At 40.7% G+C, this 20,533-nt stretch overlaps 1 protein-coding gene across 2 annotated transcripts in view; it reads left to right on the forward strand.

Annotated features, from left to right (window-relative positions):
• Positions 1-20,533, forward strand: part of kynu (kynureninase) — a 212,819-nt gene that overhangs the window by 83,660 nt on the left and 108,626 nt on the right. For both annotated transcript variants that reach the window (XM_048534680.1, XM_048534681.1), the window contains 2 exons: positions 14,784-14,845; positions 20,238-20,309. In XM_048534680.1, coding sequence (XP_048390637.1) covers positions 14,784-14,845; positions 20,238-20,309 — 134 coding nt within the window. The remainder of the gene's footprint in view (positions 1-14,783; positions 14,846-20,237; positions 20,310-20,533) is intronic.

A 20,533-nucleotide genomic window follows, 5' to 3' on the forward strand; every position in this document is an offset into this window, starting at 1 on the left:
GTCCGGCAAGAATTAGACTGGGGTGTGCTCAGTTAACATAGTCAGAGGACTTAAGCCAACAATATTGTCAAAGTACTGCACTGCGCGAAAGACTGCGAGGAGGTGTTGTTCACACATGGAAAACCCTTGTTCCACAGGCTCTAGGACTCTGGAGACACTAGCCACTGGTCCTAGCCCACTGTGTTTTGTTCCTGGAGCAAAACAGCAGCTATTGTGGCTGCAACTTCTCGCACTTATGGTGAGTTGGGAATCGTAACTAGCAAAGTTGGTGCTCCTGTGAGGGCATGTTTTAAATCAGCTCCCGCCTTTGTCTGTTGGAATGTCCAATTCTGGGCAGCATTCTTTTATAGTGACTCTCCGAGTGGGGCCGCTTTGGTGGTAAGCCCATTGATGTGATTCCTGCAGTATCCCAATCGACCCAAGAAAGATGGGAGAGCACTAACATCTGAGGGAAGTGGGAGTCGTGCTATGGAATCTATTCACTTTTGGTCTATCTCTCCTTTCCTACAGATGATTATTTTTCCCACGTATGTAACCCTATGCTGTAGAACCTGTACCTTTCTCAGATTTACTTTACAATATGTAACATGCAAGAGGCCAAGTAATTCATCTAGGATTAGGATGTGTTCCTCCTTTGTTTCAGTTTGTGAGTGTCAGCTGTCTAAATATTGGATGAGGCATCGGCTTGGGAAAACTTTTTCCATGCCTTGGCTGACCATCTGTGAAAAATCGAGGGTGAGTTATGGAACCCTTGGGGTAAACAGATCCAGGCATACTGTTGTTCCTGGAAGATAAATGTGAATTTATTATGACAGGACTGATGTAAGGATATGGAACGGAAACAGTTACTAATAACAGTTACTGTGAAGTATTTTGATTGTGGGGCTTGTTTCATTATTGTGGCTGGGCTGGGGCCTCCTGTTGGTCCGGTTAGGAAGGTGACTTTATTGAGCTCCCAGGAATCATTAGCTAAATGCCATGAATGATCTGACTTCCTGACAGGTCAAATGGGAGCATTATTAGTGGAGGCTACAAGTCGCAGCATTTCTTGTTGTAAAAGATTTGTTAATCATCTTGGCTACATCCCCTTCTACCTGTTTGGGAAAACTGTATTATCTTTGTGGTTTCAAGTCTGGCCCCTCATTATCACCTCTCCCGGTATACGCCCACAGTCATGTATATGCTGGGCGAATACACCTTTGTATTTCATAATCACTTCTTGTGTAGCTGGATCCTTGGTCACTGTTAGGGGATTGAACAGGAACTCTCCTATTGTACTGATCTGATTTAACATAATTTCCTGTTGAGGTGGCGGGCGGTGACTTGGTAATCGGGGGCATCTTCCACATGCAGGAATTTACTGGATCAAAGGCAAGATTACATCTTGTCATAAAATCTGCCTCTGGGGGAAGGTTACCTCAAATAGCTGGGTGGTGGTATGTAATGTTGCCTGGTTTAAATTCTATAGGTTCAGTAATGTACCCCTCCTTTAGATGGTCAGTAAATCCACCTCAAACAATAATCCCTGTGGTCCGTCAGAGTAGATCATTAAATTTTGAAGTGTTTAGGGTTGTGCGGGAGCCTCCAGTGCCCTGAAGAAATCCTACAGGATAGCCTTCTACATCGCCATTGACAACACTATCCCACTTTTTGTCTCAGACCCATACTGGGGAGACAGGGGCCTGACATCGTCATGCAGATGCCTTGTAATTTGGGTGTTGAGGATGGCCTAGTGTCCCTGACATGGGCTGGAGCCTGTGGAATGGGACGGGAGTTGGTGCCTCCTTCTATTACTCCTTATTCCTGTCACATGCGGTGGTCCCTGTGGCTGCAAGAGTTAGCTGTGCAGGGGTTCTACATTCTTTCACAGTGCCCTGGGTGGCACTGCACTGACTGCCATGTGTTCCTTTGCTGTGCCCCTCTATCTCTCCTTGTGGCTGTGTGAGGTGGAGCTGCGTTCTATTGATAAACATTACCTTCTCTTCCTTCATTCTTCCACACTGGGCCCTGGTTGGAGGCTCAAAAAGGAAGCATTTTCTCTCCATTCACTGTTTGATTTTTGTTTATTTCACAGACTTCTTTATTGCACGCCCAGGACATTCTCCTCACAACCCATGCCTCATTGTGAGTTGGCTCTGTGGGATCAAAGTTCTCACATGCCTTCCTACTTTTTTCGATGGCATGTGAAACTAAAGTCCTAGCTCACTTATCTGTGTCAGCCTCAGACCTCTGTCTAAATCTCTATAGACGCCAATAAAACGTACCCACAAACATCCTGCAAAGGCAGTCCGGTGTTCTCCCTTCTTGTGCCTACATTTGTTAAGTCTGTCTATGGGGTCTCCTCTATTGTACCCAATTACAGTTGGTATTGGCTCTTTCATATCAGCTGGGGTGCCTTCCCGTACATTTGGAGGGGCTGGGATTGCAGACTATACTCACTGGCTCAAATACATTACAATGAGTTTTACCTCCTCTCGCTCATCTCGCCCATGCAAAAACTTTTGTTGTCTGACCCTATTAAAGATTACATATGGATCTGCTGATGGCTCAAAATCTGGGATTTTTTTGGCAATTTCTGCTAATTGTACTATCGTAAATGGGATAGTGTATGCTGCTGCTGGGGCGTTGGCAGCATCCCCCACCAGATTTTCATGTGTAATCAGGTTCATTACAGCATGGGATTCTGCAGGGTGGGTGCTGAAGGGCCTGATTTCTCTGGGAAGAGTGGCAGCGGATCCCAATCCTCTGAGCACATGGCATATTGCTGTGTATCTTCCGTGAGCTCATCCCAGTCCACTGCCAAGGGCCCTCCACCTCCTGTTCTTCTTCCGTTATAACATCCCAATATGTGCATATTATCCTGTTGCGGATTGAGAATAGGGAATTTAACTTCTCAATCTCCTGCAGGCACTTAGTGTGGTCTGCGCTGCCTGTTTCTTTTCCTTATTGGATTGTCGCATTACTCTTACTGGTGCTTAGAGGGCTACACATGTATTTTTAAACTGGCTTACTTTGCTCTCAACAGCCTCTTTAGCAGATACTGTGCACTGGATGTCTTGGCTGTCCTTTTCACATTGCATTTGGAATTGCCCCATGTGTGATAGGTTGGCCTGATTTCTTTGATCCTGCTCTGCACTTTTCCATTGTTGCTCTGCTACTTTTTTTCTTCATGTCCTCTAATTCTTTATAAACCTTTTTCAATTCCTTCTCGGTTCCCAACAATTGCCCCAGACAACATATTATTGCTGTGGATTTTTCAAGTTTGGAAACCCACTTTCCTTGAATTTCCCTCAAATCCTTTCAATGTTTTTGTCGTAGGGATCCCGGTCCCATTTCATCATTACAGCAAATTTGGGCCCACATGGGCCACTTTTTCTTACTAACATATTATCTTGGCTTCTTTTCATATCCTGAACAATCTTCCACACTGGTGCCTTTTTCTGGACACTTTTGATTCAAGTAAGGTGTATAGGGGGTGGATCAGACTGCGGTTCAGGCTTTCACTATATTCCAGTCCTAATCTCACTGGACATAGTATTCCAAAAGTGGCCTCACCAACATCTTACAACCTTAACATGCCATCCCAACTCCTCTACTCAATGGTCTGACCAACGGAAGGAAGCATGATGAACGTCTTGTGAACCATCCTATCTACCTGTGACACATCATTCAAAGAACTATGTATCTGTACCCCGGTTCTCTTTGTTCAATAATGCAAACCAGGGCCCTAACATTAACTGTATACGTCCTGTCCTTGTTCGCTTTACCAAAATGTAATACCTCATATTTATCTAAATTAAACTTCACCTGCCACTCCTCAGCCCACTGGCCCCATTGATCAAGATCCTTTTGTAATCTTAGATAATCTTTCTCACTGTCAAGGGTACTATTGATTTCGGTGCCATTCACAAATTTGCTGACTATTCCTCCTACATTCTCAAAGATTTCAAAAAAATTAGATTTAACCTTTGTTTTTTCATCTGTCGTAATTGCTCTATTTGTGGATTGTAAGGTCTTTGTTATACATTGCAATGATGAATTTTGTGCAAATATTCATATGTTTAACGATACAATCACTTCAAAAATATGAAGGGCTGTGCATTATTTACCATTCAATTCACTTTAATGTTATATATCATCATACAAGAGTATTGAGCTTATTGCATGGCCTGTGAACGAACTACAAACTCTTTGTAGTTTCTTTTAGTCAATTATAATACGGTTGCAAATGATTCCACCTTCTCCCTTTCAAACTGCAGGGTGAGTTCTATATATTGTGGCCACAGCCCCCTAGGGGTTTCTTCACCTTAAGATCCCTAATCAAGTCTGTCTCATGAGACATCATCAAATCCAAAATTGCCTGTTTCCGAGAAGGCTCTACAAAGCTGCTCCAAACAAAATCTCATAGTCATTCCATCTGTTCCTTTTCTTGAGATGTACTACCAACACCGATTTTTTTTTGCAGTCCACCTTCACATTGAGGCCCCATAATTATTGTAATAGTGCCATTTTTTCATGCTTTTTCTATGTCTGGATTTATGCCCTATACCCTGACTACTTCTGCATATAACTCCCAGCGGGGTCTTTTTTCCTTTGCAGCTCTGCAACTCTACCTGTCAGTTCCATCGCTTCCAGTCGTATTACTTTTTTGCTGTTAGTTTAATTTCATTTGTTAATATCAAGGCAAAACCAACCCCTCTGTTCACCTGCCTCTCCTTTTGACAGGGCAAATAATCTTGGCTAACAAAGTGTGGAGCTGGATGAACACAGCAGGCCAAGCAGTATCTCAGGAGCACAACAGGAACACAACACAACCACAACACATCCCTCACACCCTGCCCCCGCCACAACCGTCCCCAGAGGATCCCCCTCATTCTCAAATACCATCCCACCAACCTCCGGATACAATGCATCATCCTCCGACGCTTCTGCCATCTACAATCCGACCCCACCACTCAAGATATTTTTCCAATCCCACCCTTGTCTGCCTTCCGGGGAGACCACTCTCTCTGTGACTCCCTTGTCCGTTCCACACTCCCCTCCAACCCCACCACACCCGGCACCTTCCCCTGCAACCGCAGGAAGTGCTACACTTGCCCCCACACCACCTCCCTCACCCCTATCCCAGGCCCCAAGATGACCTTCCATATCAAGCAGATGTTCACCTGCACATCTGCCAATGTGGTATATTGTATCCATTGTACCCAGTATGGCTTCCTCTACATTGGGGAAACCAAGCGGAGGCTGGGGGACCGCTTTGCAGAACACCTCCGCTTGGTTCGCAATAAACAACTGCACCTCCCAGTCACCAACCATTTCAACTCCCCCTCCCATTCCTCAGACAACATGTCCATCATGGGCCTCCTACAGTGCCACAATGATGCCACCCGAAGGTTGCAGGAACAGCAACTCATATTCCGCTTGGGAACCCTGCAGCCCAATGTTATCAACATGGACTTCACAAGCTTCAAAATCTCCCCTTCCCCCACTGCATCCCAAAACCAGCCCAGTTCTTCCCCTCCCCCCACTGCATCCCAAAACCAGCGCAGCCTGTCTCTGCCTCCCTAACCTGTTCTTCCTCTGACCCATCCCTTCCTCCCACCTCAAGCTGCACCTCCATTTCCTACCTACCACCTCATCCTGCCTCCTTGACATGTCCATCTTCCCTGGACTGACCTATCCCCTCCCTACCTCCTCACCTATACTCTCCTGTCTACCTATCTTCTTTTCTCTCCATCTTCGGTCCGCCTCCCCCTCTCTCCCTATTTATTCCAGAACCCTCACCCCATCCCCCTCTCTGATGAAGGGTCTAGGCCCAAAACGTCAGCTTTTGTGCTCCTGAGATGCTGCTTGGCCTGCTGTGTTCATCCAGCTCCACACTTTGTTATCTTGGATTCTCCAGCATCTGCAGTTCCCATTATCACATAATCTTGGCTATTTAGTTCCCAGCCTGATCTCATTGCATCCCTCTGTGATGCCCCACAACATCATAGCCACCAATTTCAATCTGTGCTACAAGTTCCTTTACCTTGTTTTGTATACTAAGTGCAATGAAATACATTCTTATTCTGTGTTGACTGCTCCCCTGTCATAGTTGTTCCCTTATTTGCTGTGATTTAAGTTAGATTCCTGACCCTTTCCATTACTCTTTCTTCCCTATTACTTGTTTTGGAATCTTTAATAAGCTGTTCTGACCCTTCCCCCAACTTAACTAGTTTAAATGCCTTGTGACGACCCTTGTTAGACTTTCTGCTGGTATCTTGGTCCCATTTCATTTCAGATGGTACCTGTCCCAATGGTACAGTTCTCTCCTGTCCCAATCACTGATGCTCTGCCTTATAAAATGGAACTGCCCTTTCCCATACCACTACTTTTGTTGTGTTTTGACTTCAGTAGCCTTATCTCTTTGCAAATCTGTATGTGGCTCAGGTAATTAGCCAGTGATTTTGGCCTTTGAGATCCTTTTTATTAATTTTGTTCCTAATTCCTGATATCCCCAAACAGGGTCACCTGCCTCCTCTTGCTTATGTTGTTGGTGCCAACCTGGACCATGAAAAATGGATCCTCCCCTCCGTCTCCAGTATCCTTTCAAGGCGATTTGAGATGTCCTTCACCTTAGCATCAGGAAGGCAACATGCCTTACAGGACTCTTGATCATGCTCACAGAGGATGCTATCTGTCCCTCTAATGATAGAATCTTCAATTAGTATCAATTTTCTTTCTGCTCCCCTGCTTGAATGGCTTCCTGGACCACAGTTTACAGGTCAGCTTGACCATCCTCCCTGCTGACTCTTTCCTCATACATACAGGGAGGCAGTATCTCATACCTGTTGGACAAGATCAAGAGCTGAATCTCCTCCTGATATAACATTCAAAACTATATCATATAGTAAGATGCTGGCAGTGACTAGTCCACAGTGAAGTTGCTGCATCAGGAAACAGTTCTGAAAGAGTTAATGCTGAGCTGCATTGAGCTCCACCCAATCAATGATGTGTCGACAGTCATTGGCTAAAGAAGTAGTTAATGTTGCATGATATCCCAGTGGAAGCAAATATGACTCCTGGTAGTTGTAATTATGTCTAACTGGTTAATTAATGTTAATTGTACTTAGTTCATGTAATAAATGATACGTCACAATAAAAAATGAACGAAAACTAGCCTTGTTACAAGTCCTTCTTCTTGTTAAGTCTTTCATTGTCTATTGCCTACCACTAATTGGACAGGTCCTTAGGTATAACATTAAAAAAGAGGATTGGGGTGTCTTGGTAACAATGTTTCGATATGTGTTTGTTTCAGCTAACGTCTTGATTTAGTTATTGTGCCACACTAAAGCCTGTCAGGCCACAGGCTCCAATTAAGACCCTACAAAGAAAAATGTAGAAGAATTGCAGAAAGACTGTAAAGGATTAAAGCTTAAACACTATTCAATCTTTTGTAAGGGTGGGATGCTCAGCATTTAAACTGTGATTTCAATAGGAAAGGAAGATTTAAGGCCACAGCTAATGGACTTCACTTTTAAAATGAGCAGGGAAAAACATGGTTTGCATATTAGCCTTTGAAAGGCAGGAAAACACTTATTTTCCATGGGAAGATGAATGCCTCCATCTTGATTGCAAAAGGCACATAAAACCCCAGTAAGTGGAAACCACAAATTTGATTCTTAAAAGATGTGGAGAAAAATCGAGCAAGTATTAGAAATATAGCATTGTCATTTAATACAATTTGAAACTTAAGTTGTAACTTTTCCTTACTGAGAATTAAATGCTTTTATTGGAAAAAAAACCCCACACTATTTCTGTGTAACAGAAATTCAGAGCCGGAAATGTCACTCTTGAATATTTTCAAAACTCATCCCTGCTGTACAACAATAATGAAAAGAGTTCTGAGTTAGGTTGGTATGTGACTTGAAGGGATGCCAGCAGGTAGTGGGGTCCCAATGCATCTGCTGTAACATATAAAATTAAAGCATTTTAGATCCTGAGGATTGTTGACAAGATGCTTGCTGAAAGGATGTCTCTCACTCCGTGGGAATGTAGAATTAGGGATACCATTTAAAAATGAGGATCTCACATTTCAGACAGAAATGAGGAGAAAACATTTTTCTCCTGGGTAAAGGGGTAATGGGTCTGTAGAATTCTCTTCCCCAGAGATCAGTAGGGGCAGCACCATTGAATTGCTTTATAAGGCAGAAGTGAATAGATTCCCGATTAGCAAAGGAGTCCAAGGCTATCGGGGAAGGAGGGAAAAATGGAATTGAGTTCACAATCAGATTAGCCATGATTTATCAAATGATGGAGCTGAATGGCCTACTCCTGCTCCAAATTTGTGTATTCAGATATTCAAGTGCAAAGCTCATGCAGTGAGCGCCAGATATTGAAAAAAAAACTCTTTCAATATCTATGCCATTCAGTTGAAAGAGCTTACAAAATCTATGTGGTAAAGGTAAACTCACCACGATCCCGTTCTCTCGTTAGAAACAACTGGCAGTGTGTTTAATATGAGGGTTACTAAACTCAGGTGAGGGTTGGGACCTTCATGGTAACTTCAGTCAATACATAAATTGAACCCATGATATTGGTGTCAATCAGCAGTTCCCAACTGTCCAGGCAACTGAGCTAATTGATCCTCAACTCATGCAGCAAACACCCCAAAAAAATTAATCAGTAATTAATTGAAGATCTATGCCCTTAAATAGAGTTGGAGAGTGCAGAGAACAGAATTGGGGGCTGTTTTCTGTTGTTGAACGTATTTTCAGCTGTGAGCTTTAAAAAACTTCTAGCTGAAATTTTGAGCTCTGAATGTCAGTATTGGCATCAACTCAGAGTTTTACACTAATTAACATCTTGTTTTGCCTACTCTGCAACTTTCTGGGACAACCTCACCATGAGCATGTACTAATATCATCACCAAAGTGACATCGGACATGATTCAACACAGGCTTTTGCAGAAATACATGTGAATACCATTTTCAAGCAATAAGGGAACCAAAGGATGAATAGAAATCATCCGAATTTCTCACCCTTCTCCTGTAAGGCCTGCTCATGACTGGCAAATGGAGATGATCTTCTTGAAGTGTTTACTGTAAAGGAACCTGTTCCTTATTTGAGATAATGGGAACTGCAGATGCTGGAGATTCCAAGATAATAAAATGTGAGGCTGGATGAACACAGCAGGCCAAGCAGCATCTCAGGAGCACAAAAGCTGACGTTTCGGGCCTAGACCCTTCATCATCTCTGATGAAGGGTCTAGGCCCGAAACGTCAGCTTTTGTGCTCCTGAGATGCTGCTTGGCCTGCTGTGTTCATCCAGCCTCACATTTTATTATCTGTTCCTTATTTGCTCTGGCAGCATCTTGGAGAGCATTTCGAAGAAAGCTTTTGTAGTGACTTCCATACATTTCAGCATTCACTTTAAAGGAAGGAACTGATTTTTTTCTTATTATCCTCTTTGAGTGTAAGTTTGCAGAAATGGAAGTGTCTGAGACAAAAAAAAATGATTAACAACTGGATGGCAGAGGACAGCATTAAATTTAGACAATAGATGCTAACGTTGCAGTGAAGAGCTGCAATATTACCGCTGCGTCAATCAGTTTCAGAACTTTAAGTGTTATCAAGTATAATAGTTTTCTGGTTGCTTCACAGGGTGTGGTCCATCCTTTGCCTTTGATGACAAAATTAATGGAGAAGTGCTTTCTTAGCCCTTTGTTCAGAAGGCCAGTAGCAAAATCTTAAATTTGAAGGTCTTTCAATTTTATTTTATGCAATACAGTTTAATTACAAATAATATAGATAATCTGGTAATAGCACAGTGACTGATGAAAGTAGGTACGGATTTTAAAAGCTAAAGTGAAAGGCAGGAGCAGGAAATTATTATGGAAATGAAGTGTGTTGAAGGGGTGAGAAACTGAAGTACAGTATCAAGATCAATACAGGGCCTTCATGTTTTCTAATTTATAGCCAAGAGCTTTGTAGTCAGAAACTGAATGGCAATAAAACAAAAGCAACGGGGGGACTTGGTGCCTGTGGTAGCAGCTGTCAAATTGGATAGGCATTTGAGAATTCACAAGAATCAAATAAAATCTGTAAAGACAGACGAGATTTGATATGGATAGTTGCAAGTTACTGCATATTGAAAAAAAGAGACTTGAATGTAGATTCTTTTTGAACTTCATTAACATTCAGTTGAAAGGGATCTAACAATGTTCGTAAACTTACTGTGTAACATTTTCAGTTAAAGAGTGCACTAATCAACAAAGTTATAAAATGTTTTGGAAGATATCTTTCATAAAACAAAACTGTGTAACTCTCTGATCAGTACACACCTTGAGTAACATGTACAGCTTTATTGCCCAAATCACAGTAGAAACATTGGACATGATTTTGCAGTCAACAGTAAAGCAATAGCACCTATTGTCGATTGCAAAGTTAATCACCTACAAAGATCTACCAGTCTGTGTAAGCACTAATTACGACTTTCTTAATGGTTGTTTATTCTGTTGTCAAGTCGTTGAGATCTTCGGACAACGAACAGCAATGATGTCAGAAAACTAGGTGAACAGCTAATCAGATTGAAGCATTTTCACAGACAGCAAATCAGCAGTTGAAAACACTGATAATGCTTAATTTTGTGTTGACATTTTCAGATATTGGAACAAATGATAATGAATGGATTAAACTGGAAGGTGACTTGCAACAAACAAACTTTAAACCAAAAGGACAGTGAACTTTTTTTTATAATGTAACAATATTACATTTCAGCATTACGAAACTAGCTTCTCATTGTCAGATAAATTATGCTTTTCGGAACCCAGATTAAATCTCATTCAACCATGTGTTACTTTTCAAGAATTTTGCAATGAGTCTAACAGAGTAGGAATGGCAATTTTCATTAGTTCACTGACTGATTAGCAGTTTCAGAAGAGATGGACCCCAATCATACAAATATAGTGTCAGAGAGAAATTTCCTGATTTCTGTTTCCTTTGTGCATGTGTGTAATTCCAAAGATGTTGTCAGTTTTGATAAAGCAATGATTGTGTACACTGGCAGTTTTGCTGACATTATGACCGCAAGCTTCAAGCCATTCAAACCAGAAGGCAGGAAAATGATGAGCCACGCTATTGATCCTGAAATTTGAGCTATAAATTATAATGAATGACCCAGAAGATTTAGACTCTTCACCTTGAAAGGAAGCAAGTAAGAAGAAACCCTGTCAGAGCATACAAGCTGTTCAAGAAAGAGTTGCCGAATGAATGTCACTGGTGCTGAAAATATCATGTTACTTCATAGGCCGTTGGGCATTTCTAAATGGATGAACTAAAACAAAATATTCTTGCTCATCATAGATATCTTGTGATTTTATGATCTTGTACTCTTCAACTTGAGGCTATTATATGATTCTTCAATATTTAGTCAAAGGTGGGAGAACACTGAACACTTCTTAGTTTAATAGCTCTAAGAAACACTTAATTCATGTGAATTCCTACCCTGTTACTGCTTCTGGCATGTGTCTGTGTGTGTGAAACTTTTCAGATCATCCACTCTGAGTATTCCATCCTAAACTTGATTATGCTACTCTGTCTGCCTCAAATAAGTTGTTTAGTATGCTTGCCTTTATTGGAGAGTGCATTGAGCAAAGGAGTTGGGAGATTATGTTATGGCTGTACAGGACATCGGTTTGGCAACTTTTGGAATACTGTATGCAACTCTGGTCTCCCTGCTATAGGAAGGATGTTGTGAAACTTGAAACAGTTCAGAAAAGATTTACAAGGACCTTGCCAGGTTTGGAGAGTTTGAGCCTATAGGGCAAGGCTGATTAGGCTATTTTCTCTGGAGTGACAGAGGCTGTGGGGTGACCTCAGAGAGTTTATAAAATCATGAGGGACATGGATAGGGTAAATAGGAAAGGCCTTTTCCCTGGGGTGGAGGTATCAAAAACTAGAGGGCAAAGGATTAAGGTGAGAGGAGAAGGAATTAGAAGGGACCCAAGCAGCAACATTTTCATGCGGAGTGTGGTGCATTTTTGGAATGAGCTGCCCGAGAAAGTAGCAGAGGCTGGTACAATTACAACATTTAAAAGACATCTGGACTGGTATATGAGAAGGAAGGGCTTAGAGGGATATGGGCCAAATGTTGGCAAATGAGACGAGAATAATTTAGAATATTTGGTTGTTATGGACAGGTGGGACCAAAAGGTCTGTTTCCATGCTGTACATCTCAATAACTCTATGACTCTAAATGTGATTGTTTTGTTGTGTGTTTTATACAATCCTGCATGTCATATTCTTTAATTAAAATCTCTTTGATTTCACTCTTTTTTTTCACATTTTCTGTTCAGTTAGGTGTGCATCAGAATGCCTCAAAATATTAAAATTCAATTTTCGGCATGTCTTGTTCCATGTTTTTGATATAATTTCTGTTTTTTTGTGAGCTCCAACTTGAACCATGGCGGTGGATTTTAAATCGAGCAAAGTGTCTGTTTTTTTAACTAATTACTGTGTGAAGACTACATTTCAAATGCTGCAAGCCAGGAATTGGTCCTCAAACTGTGCTGCTTGACAATTATAACTGAAGGCATTGCTAATTAGCCCTTAGCTGAGTTTCTGCACCCATATTCTCTCTCTAATTCCATCTATTCCACTTTGATAATAATGTCTTTCTCCAGCTCTGCCTCAGCTTATCTGCTGCTGAAAACACCTCCGTATCTTAAACACCTTTCATGACAAAGGATGATGTTCGTTAGCCTTCTGAAGAAGAATAAAATTGGCTGATGCCATTACTCTGGCACTAACTGCAGTTGAGAAGAATTCACCCCTCATGATCTCTGAGGCAATGTTTTATTTTTCTATTTCAGTGCAAATACTGATTGTGTGGCCTTTTGCAATCTTCTTGACTTTAAACTGCCAATGCAGAATGTTTTCAGATTTCCAATACGCGAGATGAGTCAACAAGCCATTTCAATGTTACATATTTTATGTGACTTAAAAACATATCTTCGCATGTAGGAAAGATGACAGCAGCTGCACTAATGTGCAGCAACAAATTCAAATGCAAAGTTTTGTAGCATTTGAATGTTTTCAAGAAACCAAATGAGAACATTTATTACACTTCAGACAGCTAACATTGCAACATTTGTGATGTGGAATAATGAGGTATCAACTGAAAATATAAGTGAGCTGTGATACGCCATTTTGACTTTTCCAGTACAATATTGCTTTAAAATCTATTTTACAGACTTAAAACAAGCCACTTAAATATTGTACCCCAAATTGGCCAATCTACATATGGATAAAATTAACCAACTCAATAGCTTCAGTTCTTCCTTCCTTCCTTCCTCTTGAACTAATGAAAGAAACCCAGAGATCAAAGGCCAGGAATCTTTGAAATAATGTAGAATCAGGATATGTCATCTGTTTTAACTTCTGGTCAACAAATTTAATGGTTAGGTGTTCATAAAAGCCACAAAGGAGCACCTTGGAAGAAATGTGTGCTGTTTGTCACTTGCAGCTCTCAAATTTCTCTAATGCTCCTTCCCAGTGCCTCACCAAATTAATTAATTACTACTCCTACCACTACTTAACCTTCCTAGAAAGACAATGGCCCCAACTTGTGAACTGATTAATTTTGAACTGATCGCTTGATCTTCCCTCAGAATTAGTCTCTGCTCAGGAATCTGAATACAATCATGCTTAATAACTTCTCCAGTCAAAATCACTGTCTATGTGGTTACTCTTCTCCTTACAAGAGCCTGGAACTGGGAATAATCTGGAGATTATTCTCTTTGAGGTACTGGTTTAAAAATTCCTTCCCTGATGAATTGGAAACTTATCTGTGCAAGCATTACCTGGCTCAAGCATTTTCCTACATGATTGGTTTGGACATGAACAAAAACCTCTCATTTGTGCCCTTCCCATTTTAAAACATTCTTTAGTATCTGCATGTCTGCCATGCAAAATCATTGAATTAAATGTATTAATTAATATTGCAGTGAACATAAAGTTTGAAATGGTAGGCTATGACCGTGTCATTGTTCAACCTTGTTTTAATGGAATGAAGAGATGTGTGCCAGGTAGATAGGAAATAGATCTGATTGCCATTTAAAATGGGTGAATTTTCTAAAATGTTTTGTTAGCTGTTGGAAGTTGTATTTATGATGAAAGGGTTTGCTAAACATCGCACCACAGTGTAACGTGTTCAATCAGATTAACTCACTTTAATTGGAAAAAAAGTGTTTGAGCAAAAGAACAAAATTTGCAAGAGGTGTGTCTTCAAAGGAACTATAACCTGTTTTTATTTCTTCTGTGCTGTCTAATTGCAAAATTCACACAGTCTATTCCAGATGTCAATAAGTGGAGCATGTAGTAAAACAAAAATCGTAGCAAGCTTCTGGAAGAAAATGCATCATCAAACTATGAATTGGTAATCCCTTATTGAAGGTTAAAGTGGTATAAGATAGTTTGGTGTCATGTCAATGACAGATCCAGTAACTGCAAAAAAAAACAAATTATCTGATTCTGGCACAGCACATTTGGTGGTATAAACTTGACAGCAAATTTAAATGTTCTGGGGAGACCCCATATGTTTACACTGAATAGTTCAAGAAGGTAGCTCAAAACCACCTTCTCAAGGACAATTAGGAATTGGCATTAAATGCTGGCCTAGCTGCCATACCCACATTCCATGAATGAACAATAAAAAAAATTCAAGTGGTATGATATAACGTGGTATGAAAGCAAAGGCCAAGTTTTACATTGTGCATACTGTATTAACAGCTTTCTATTTCACAGGTGCTAAAAAGGAAGAAACTGCATTGATGAATGGACTAACTGTGAACTTACATCTCCTGCTGGTGAGAAGTCATTTTTATTGCACTTCATTTTGAAAAATCATGCAATTAGAATCCAGTACTGGTACATGGTAACTACTTGCTTTACAATCATTTTTTTTCCCCTTTTGTTACACTGTGAATCATGTGTAGGTCACCTAACCATTGGAAAAATATAGAAATGCTTATATTAGTCACATTTTACATGATTTAATTTTGGTGGGACTAAAAACTGTTCAATGAAAACAAGAGCGTGACAAAAAGACAACTGCAATCTATTACCATAATACACTATGTATGAGCACTCTATGCAAAATTAAAGTTAAAATTGCAAGAATCTAATAGCTTTATGTGAATAAGCAGATTATATCAAAGAAGTCCTATAAACTGTAGAAGCAAAGCACACTAGCTGGGGCTCTTGTGGCACGTTGGCAGTGTCCCTACCTATAAACCAGGAGATGTGAGTTCATAGCCCCACCTGCTGCAAAAGTGCATCATAACATCTTTGAGCATGCTTATTGGAAAGTATCTCAAAGCAGAGTGGCTCACATTCAGAGGAGAGAAAATTTGGAGATTTAACTACTTTATCAAAAGAGTGGTGAATCTGTGGTGCAGATAAAGACAGAAATTGCTGATGAAACCCAGCAGATGTGACAGTAACTCTGGGGAGAAAGCAGAGATAATGTTTCAAGTCTGGTGACTCATGGAGTAGCCTTCAAAGTAACAATTTCTGCTTTTATTTCTGATGTCCTGCATCCACAGTTCTTTGTTTTACTTCTGTGGCATAAATGGCCTTGGGTAGCACTAAAGTATGTTAGTGTTGAAAAATATTAAAGAATTGATTGATAAATAACAAAGAAATTGACATTTTGAGGGATATTAATTTTTCTCATCAGCTTAACTATCCATATTTTTAAAACAAATCTTTTGCTTTCATGTGTTTTCTCCTCCCTTTTCTTCCCTGTGTCATTTCCTTTGTCCTCAGAGCACAGGTGCTGATTGTCTTCTAGTATCTCATCCAAGTGGCCAATCTTTACAGGATTTAAATAGTGGGATAGATATTGACCTTGTGTGATAAAGTAAAACAGATGCTAGTGAGTCAGCAGCCCATTTTACATCTCCCCTGACTTCAATGGAAATTAAAACCTGTGTAAAATGGGATGCCACTTTGTTATCTGATTACACTATCCTACATGTCACAGCAACTCATAATTTCTGATCAGCCAAAAATAATTTTGGCAACATCTGAGTGTAAATAGCTCTGGAAATGTCTGAAGGTGACCATAATCTGTGTCCGTTTTAATCCTAATGTTCATGGAAGCTGGGAATTCATTTTTTTTATTTGCTTTCCTTATTGCAACTGGCTAATAGAATTGGAGAAAATGCAATACAGCATAATGCCACCACACAGCAATTTTCTTGTGCTGCGGCTCATACTTCTCATTGTAGCTGTACCCATTCATCTTATTTTGGTTTTCCTTTCCTATACCCGCCTGTGTCCTTTTTAAGTTGCCCGGTCATAAATGTTGCAATTAACATTGCTTTAACTGATGGGGTGGCTTTCAATGTCTAATAACATTGCTAGCTTAAAACAAAATCCTTCATGGTTGTATCTTTACATGCTAATTCAAAATTTATGACCCTTGTTGTTAATTCACTGATCACTAACCTATCCCTTTTAACCTTTTCAAAATACTGATGACTGCTATAAGACTTTATCTTAACTTAATTTGCTCTGTTAGACGTAACTGGTGTTCTGAACAGAAGATGAGAAACTAATTAAAACACGTATATATGTATTACCTTGACTAATCCACTTTGTGCTTCTTCCATGGTTCTATGATATGTTTTATAATCTGATGTAAATGTAGATAGCAAGTGCCTTGCATTTATGTCAAAACATATTTTTATGTTTCTATTCAGTGCCACCATTTAGAAAACTTATGTGGCATTTTTATGGTTTTCCCACCCATAATGCTGCTTTTTAAATATATTTGTACCTATGCTCCATGAACTTTGTTCCTCCATTAAAATCATTTTTTTCTCAAGTCCATTCTCATGCCGTATTTCTGATGTTCATTACACGAGGCCACATTATCAATTTACCAAGTGAGCATATTCTTCGAAACTTCTTATCTCTCAAATAATAGCCTTTTTTTTGATAAATGTTGCTCGCTGGAAGCCTAGTCTGAAGGTCATAGGAGTTGAGAGACTGTAAGCTCACAGTTTTACACTTATTAAAATTAATAGATATAAAATCATGGGCAGCCTGCCCTTAATAGCACGGACAACCAAATGAAATCAGCTCAGCTTCATCAGCTAATGGTTAGAATGTTGAGTTGTCATGGAAAAGTTTGATTGGAGCCAAATTATTTGTTCCAAACGGTACTGGCATTAAGAATAAGGATTTTGTCTTGATTTTGAATTAGATGGCAACTTAAGTAACCAGCTAAAAGCAACATCTTGTACTGAGATTATTCTGCTATAATGTGGCAAAGATTGTTATTATCTCCCTAAAAACATCCTGGAGAGGACATTTCATGGAGAGACCTAACAATGCAGCTGTAAGGTGCTCATATTCCGAACACTATTTGGTCCTCAGTGTGACAACTGCATGTGTAGTGCACACTCATTATGAGCTGAAAGTACACAATTTGCTATATTTATAAAGGGCAAAAATCAGTGAGCAGTAGTCATGCCTGATAAATGCATCAGACCCTTTGCTTTTACAAATAAAATAGCTTAACATCTTCTCTGAGGCTCCGATGAAACATTGATTTTTCTTTTCTCTCTGAGGCAGGTACTTTCTGTTAAAGCACACTTACTAAGGCAAAATATGTAAACACATTTACATAAAAATGCAGCCAGGACTCTCCTCCAATATCGCTTTTGAACACTAAGTGTCCCCCCAGCTCAACTGCACGTTGTCTTTAATCTTCCGGTTTGTAGTTTTTCCTTCGTAGGTATTGCTACCTCACCCCTTGACCATCCCTATCACATCCCAGCAGCTCTATAAGACTATCAGACCATAAGACATAGGAACAGGTATAGGACCATGCAGCCCTTCAAACCTGTCTGCCATTTAGTAGGACTGTGTCTGATCCAACATTCCTGTCATCTAATGTTCTGTGTTTTCTCCTTGACCTTTTATCCCACAGTGGCTCAGTGGCTAGCACTGCTGCCTCACAATGCCAGGGACCTCGATTCAATTCCAGTCTTGGATGACGTCTGTGTGGAGTTTGCGCATTCTTCCTCTGTCTGTCTGAGTTTCTCTCGGGCGCTCCGGTGTCTCCCCACAGCCCAAAGATGTGCAGGCTAGGTTGATTAGGCCTGCTAATTTGCTGTAGTGTCCAGGGATGTGCAGGTTAGGTGGATCAGTCATGGGAAATGCAAGGTTGCAGGGATAGGGTAGGGGAGTGAGTATGGGTGGGATGCTCTTCAAAGAGTTGGTGTGGACTAGTTGGGCTGAATGGCCTGTTTCCACACTGTGGCAATTCTATGACTCTATTCTGTGACTTTAATTCCAGAGTTAATAGCCCAATCCTTTCCTAGTGACCCAATTCCATTCATCACTGTTCTTAATTGTGTCACATCCATGAGGATAGCTTTGACAGCAGCATTTTTGTTGGGTTTTGACACTTAGCAGCCCATTGCTGTCCATAACTCAAAAATTCAGTGAAAATGAGGCCCAAGGTCTAACACTGTGGGGTGCCTAGGTATCACCATTCGCATGCAGGGAATAATGTCAATTCCCCTTGTGCCCCAACAAAAAGCATGCTCAATTTTCACATTAATCTTACCTACAAGCAGATTTTATCATTGGTTCAGTTTGTATTTATCACATGTGATGAGTTTCCAATACCTCTTTTCTGGTGAAAACAAAAGGCTCAGATTTTGCAGTGCATGATGAAAAGATAGTACTCACCACTGTTCTCAAAATAAAGCTGACCATAAAGATCTAATGATCATTGTGGCATGGATTTTCCCCTTGACATTGATTTGAATCTGGCACCAAGTCAAAGAAATCGTCAAACTTTATGACAACAACATTGCCATCGAGCAGCCAGTAACACTGAAATGTTCCTTTGGCCGGAAAGCCAAGAATTAAGATGTTGAATAAAAGCAAAATACTGCGGATGCTGGAATTCTGAATTAAACACAAGGGGATGTTGTTGAAACTCAACAGGCCTGGAGGCATTTCTGAAGAAGTGTCTGAAACATCAGCCTTCTTGTTCCTCTGACGTTGCTTGGCCTGCTGGACTCGAGTCCCAAGATGCCTCTGTGCATCAGAACTGCTCGAGGTCCAGCCAGTAACTTTGTACTTTTTCTTAACATTTGATCTCTCAAAGTGCAGCACCTCATAGTTACACAGATTAAACATCATCTGTCATTTCTCTGCCCATATCTGCAACTGATCACCAAGTGGAGGCTTCGAGATGGCTTTGTGGAGCACCTATACCTGGTCATTGACAAAAGGCAACACCTCCCACTTGCAAACCACTTCAACTTACCCTCCCATTCCTTGGACGACATGTCCATTCTGGGTGTCCTCCAGTGCCACAATGATGCCACCCAAAGGCTGGAAGAACAGCACCTCATATTCCCCTTGGGAGCCCTGCAGTCCAATGGTCTCGATGTGAACTTCACAAGTTTCAAAATCTCCCCATCACCAGCCTCATCTCAAGACCAACCGATATCTTCCACGCCTCCTTGACCTGTCCGTCTTCCCTCCCACCTACCCGACCCTCCCTCCTCACTGACCAACCCCCATCCCAACTCCCTACCGAGACTCACCTTTACTAGCTTAAATCCGCTTCCTTGACCTGTCCATCTTCTGTCCTCTATCCACCTTCTATAATCACCTCCCCGTTTCTATTTATTTCAGAGCCCCCTTCGCCTCCCCCATTTCTGAAGAAGGGCCCAGACCCAAAACGTTAGCTTTCCTGCTTCTCTGATGCTTCCTGGCCTGCTGTGGTCTTCCAGCTCTACATCTTGTTATCTCAGACTCCAACATCAGCAGTTCCTACTATCCCTGAGTGAGTTTTTACAAACTGAATTTTTTTTTAACTCAGCATTGAGTTTGGAATGCTGTGAAGTCATTAATTGAAAGCTGAGGTGCCCTTGGTCAAGCTTGCATTGGACTTGACTGGAACAATACAATAAGCCAAGAACAGGAAATCAGCATAAAACACCACACATGCCAACCCCTCACCACACATCCATGGCACTGTGTTTTGCAAAGCCATCATTGTGATTGTTATAAATAAAATAGGCATGCTTGTATTTCTCAAAAAGTATTGTAACTAGTGGTTGTTTCCTTGTTTGGCAAACTAACTACTCATCATGTTTCTAATTACAGACTTATTTACATATTAATTGTCCAACTTTTATATAACATAAACTTTATGTTTTACAGCTGTCCTTCTACAAACCAACTTCAAGTAGACATAAGATTCTCATGGAAGCAAAAGCATTTCCTTCTGATCATGTAAGAACTACTTTGCGGCAATAGAATTAATCAAGTCCTTGTACAGGTTACGTGGTGATTTATTCATCGACACTAAGTTCTGTTGGTGAATTATTTACGACTTGGCTCCTTGCCAATTGCTCAACATGCTTTATTACAAGATCACCTAGTGCGTATCTCATTACTGATGCTGTTTTTGGGAAGAATATGCAGTTTGATTGATATAATGATTCAGTCAGAGACTG

This window comes from Stegostoma tigrinum, chromosome 7 (assembly GCF_030684315.1).
Source record: "Stegostoma tigrinum isolate sSteTig4 chromosome 7, sSteTig4.hap1, whole genome shotgun sequence".
Lineage (NCBI taxonomy): Eukaryota > Metazoa > Chordata > Chondrichthyes > Orectolobiformes > Stegostomatidae > Stegostoma > Stegostoma tigrinum.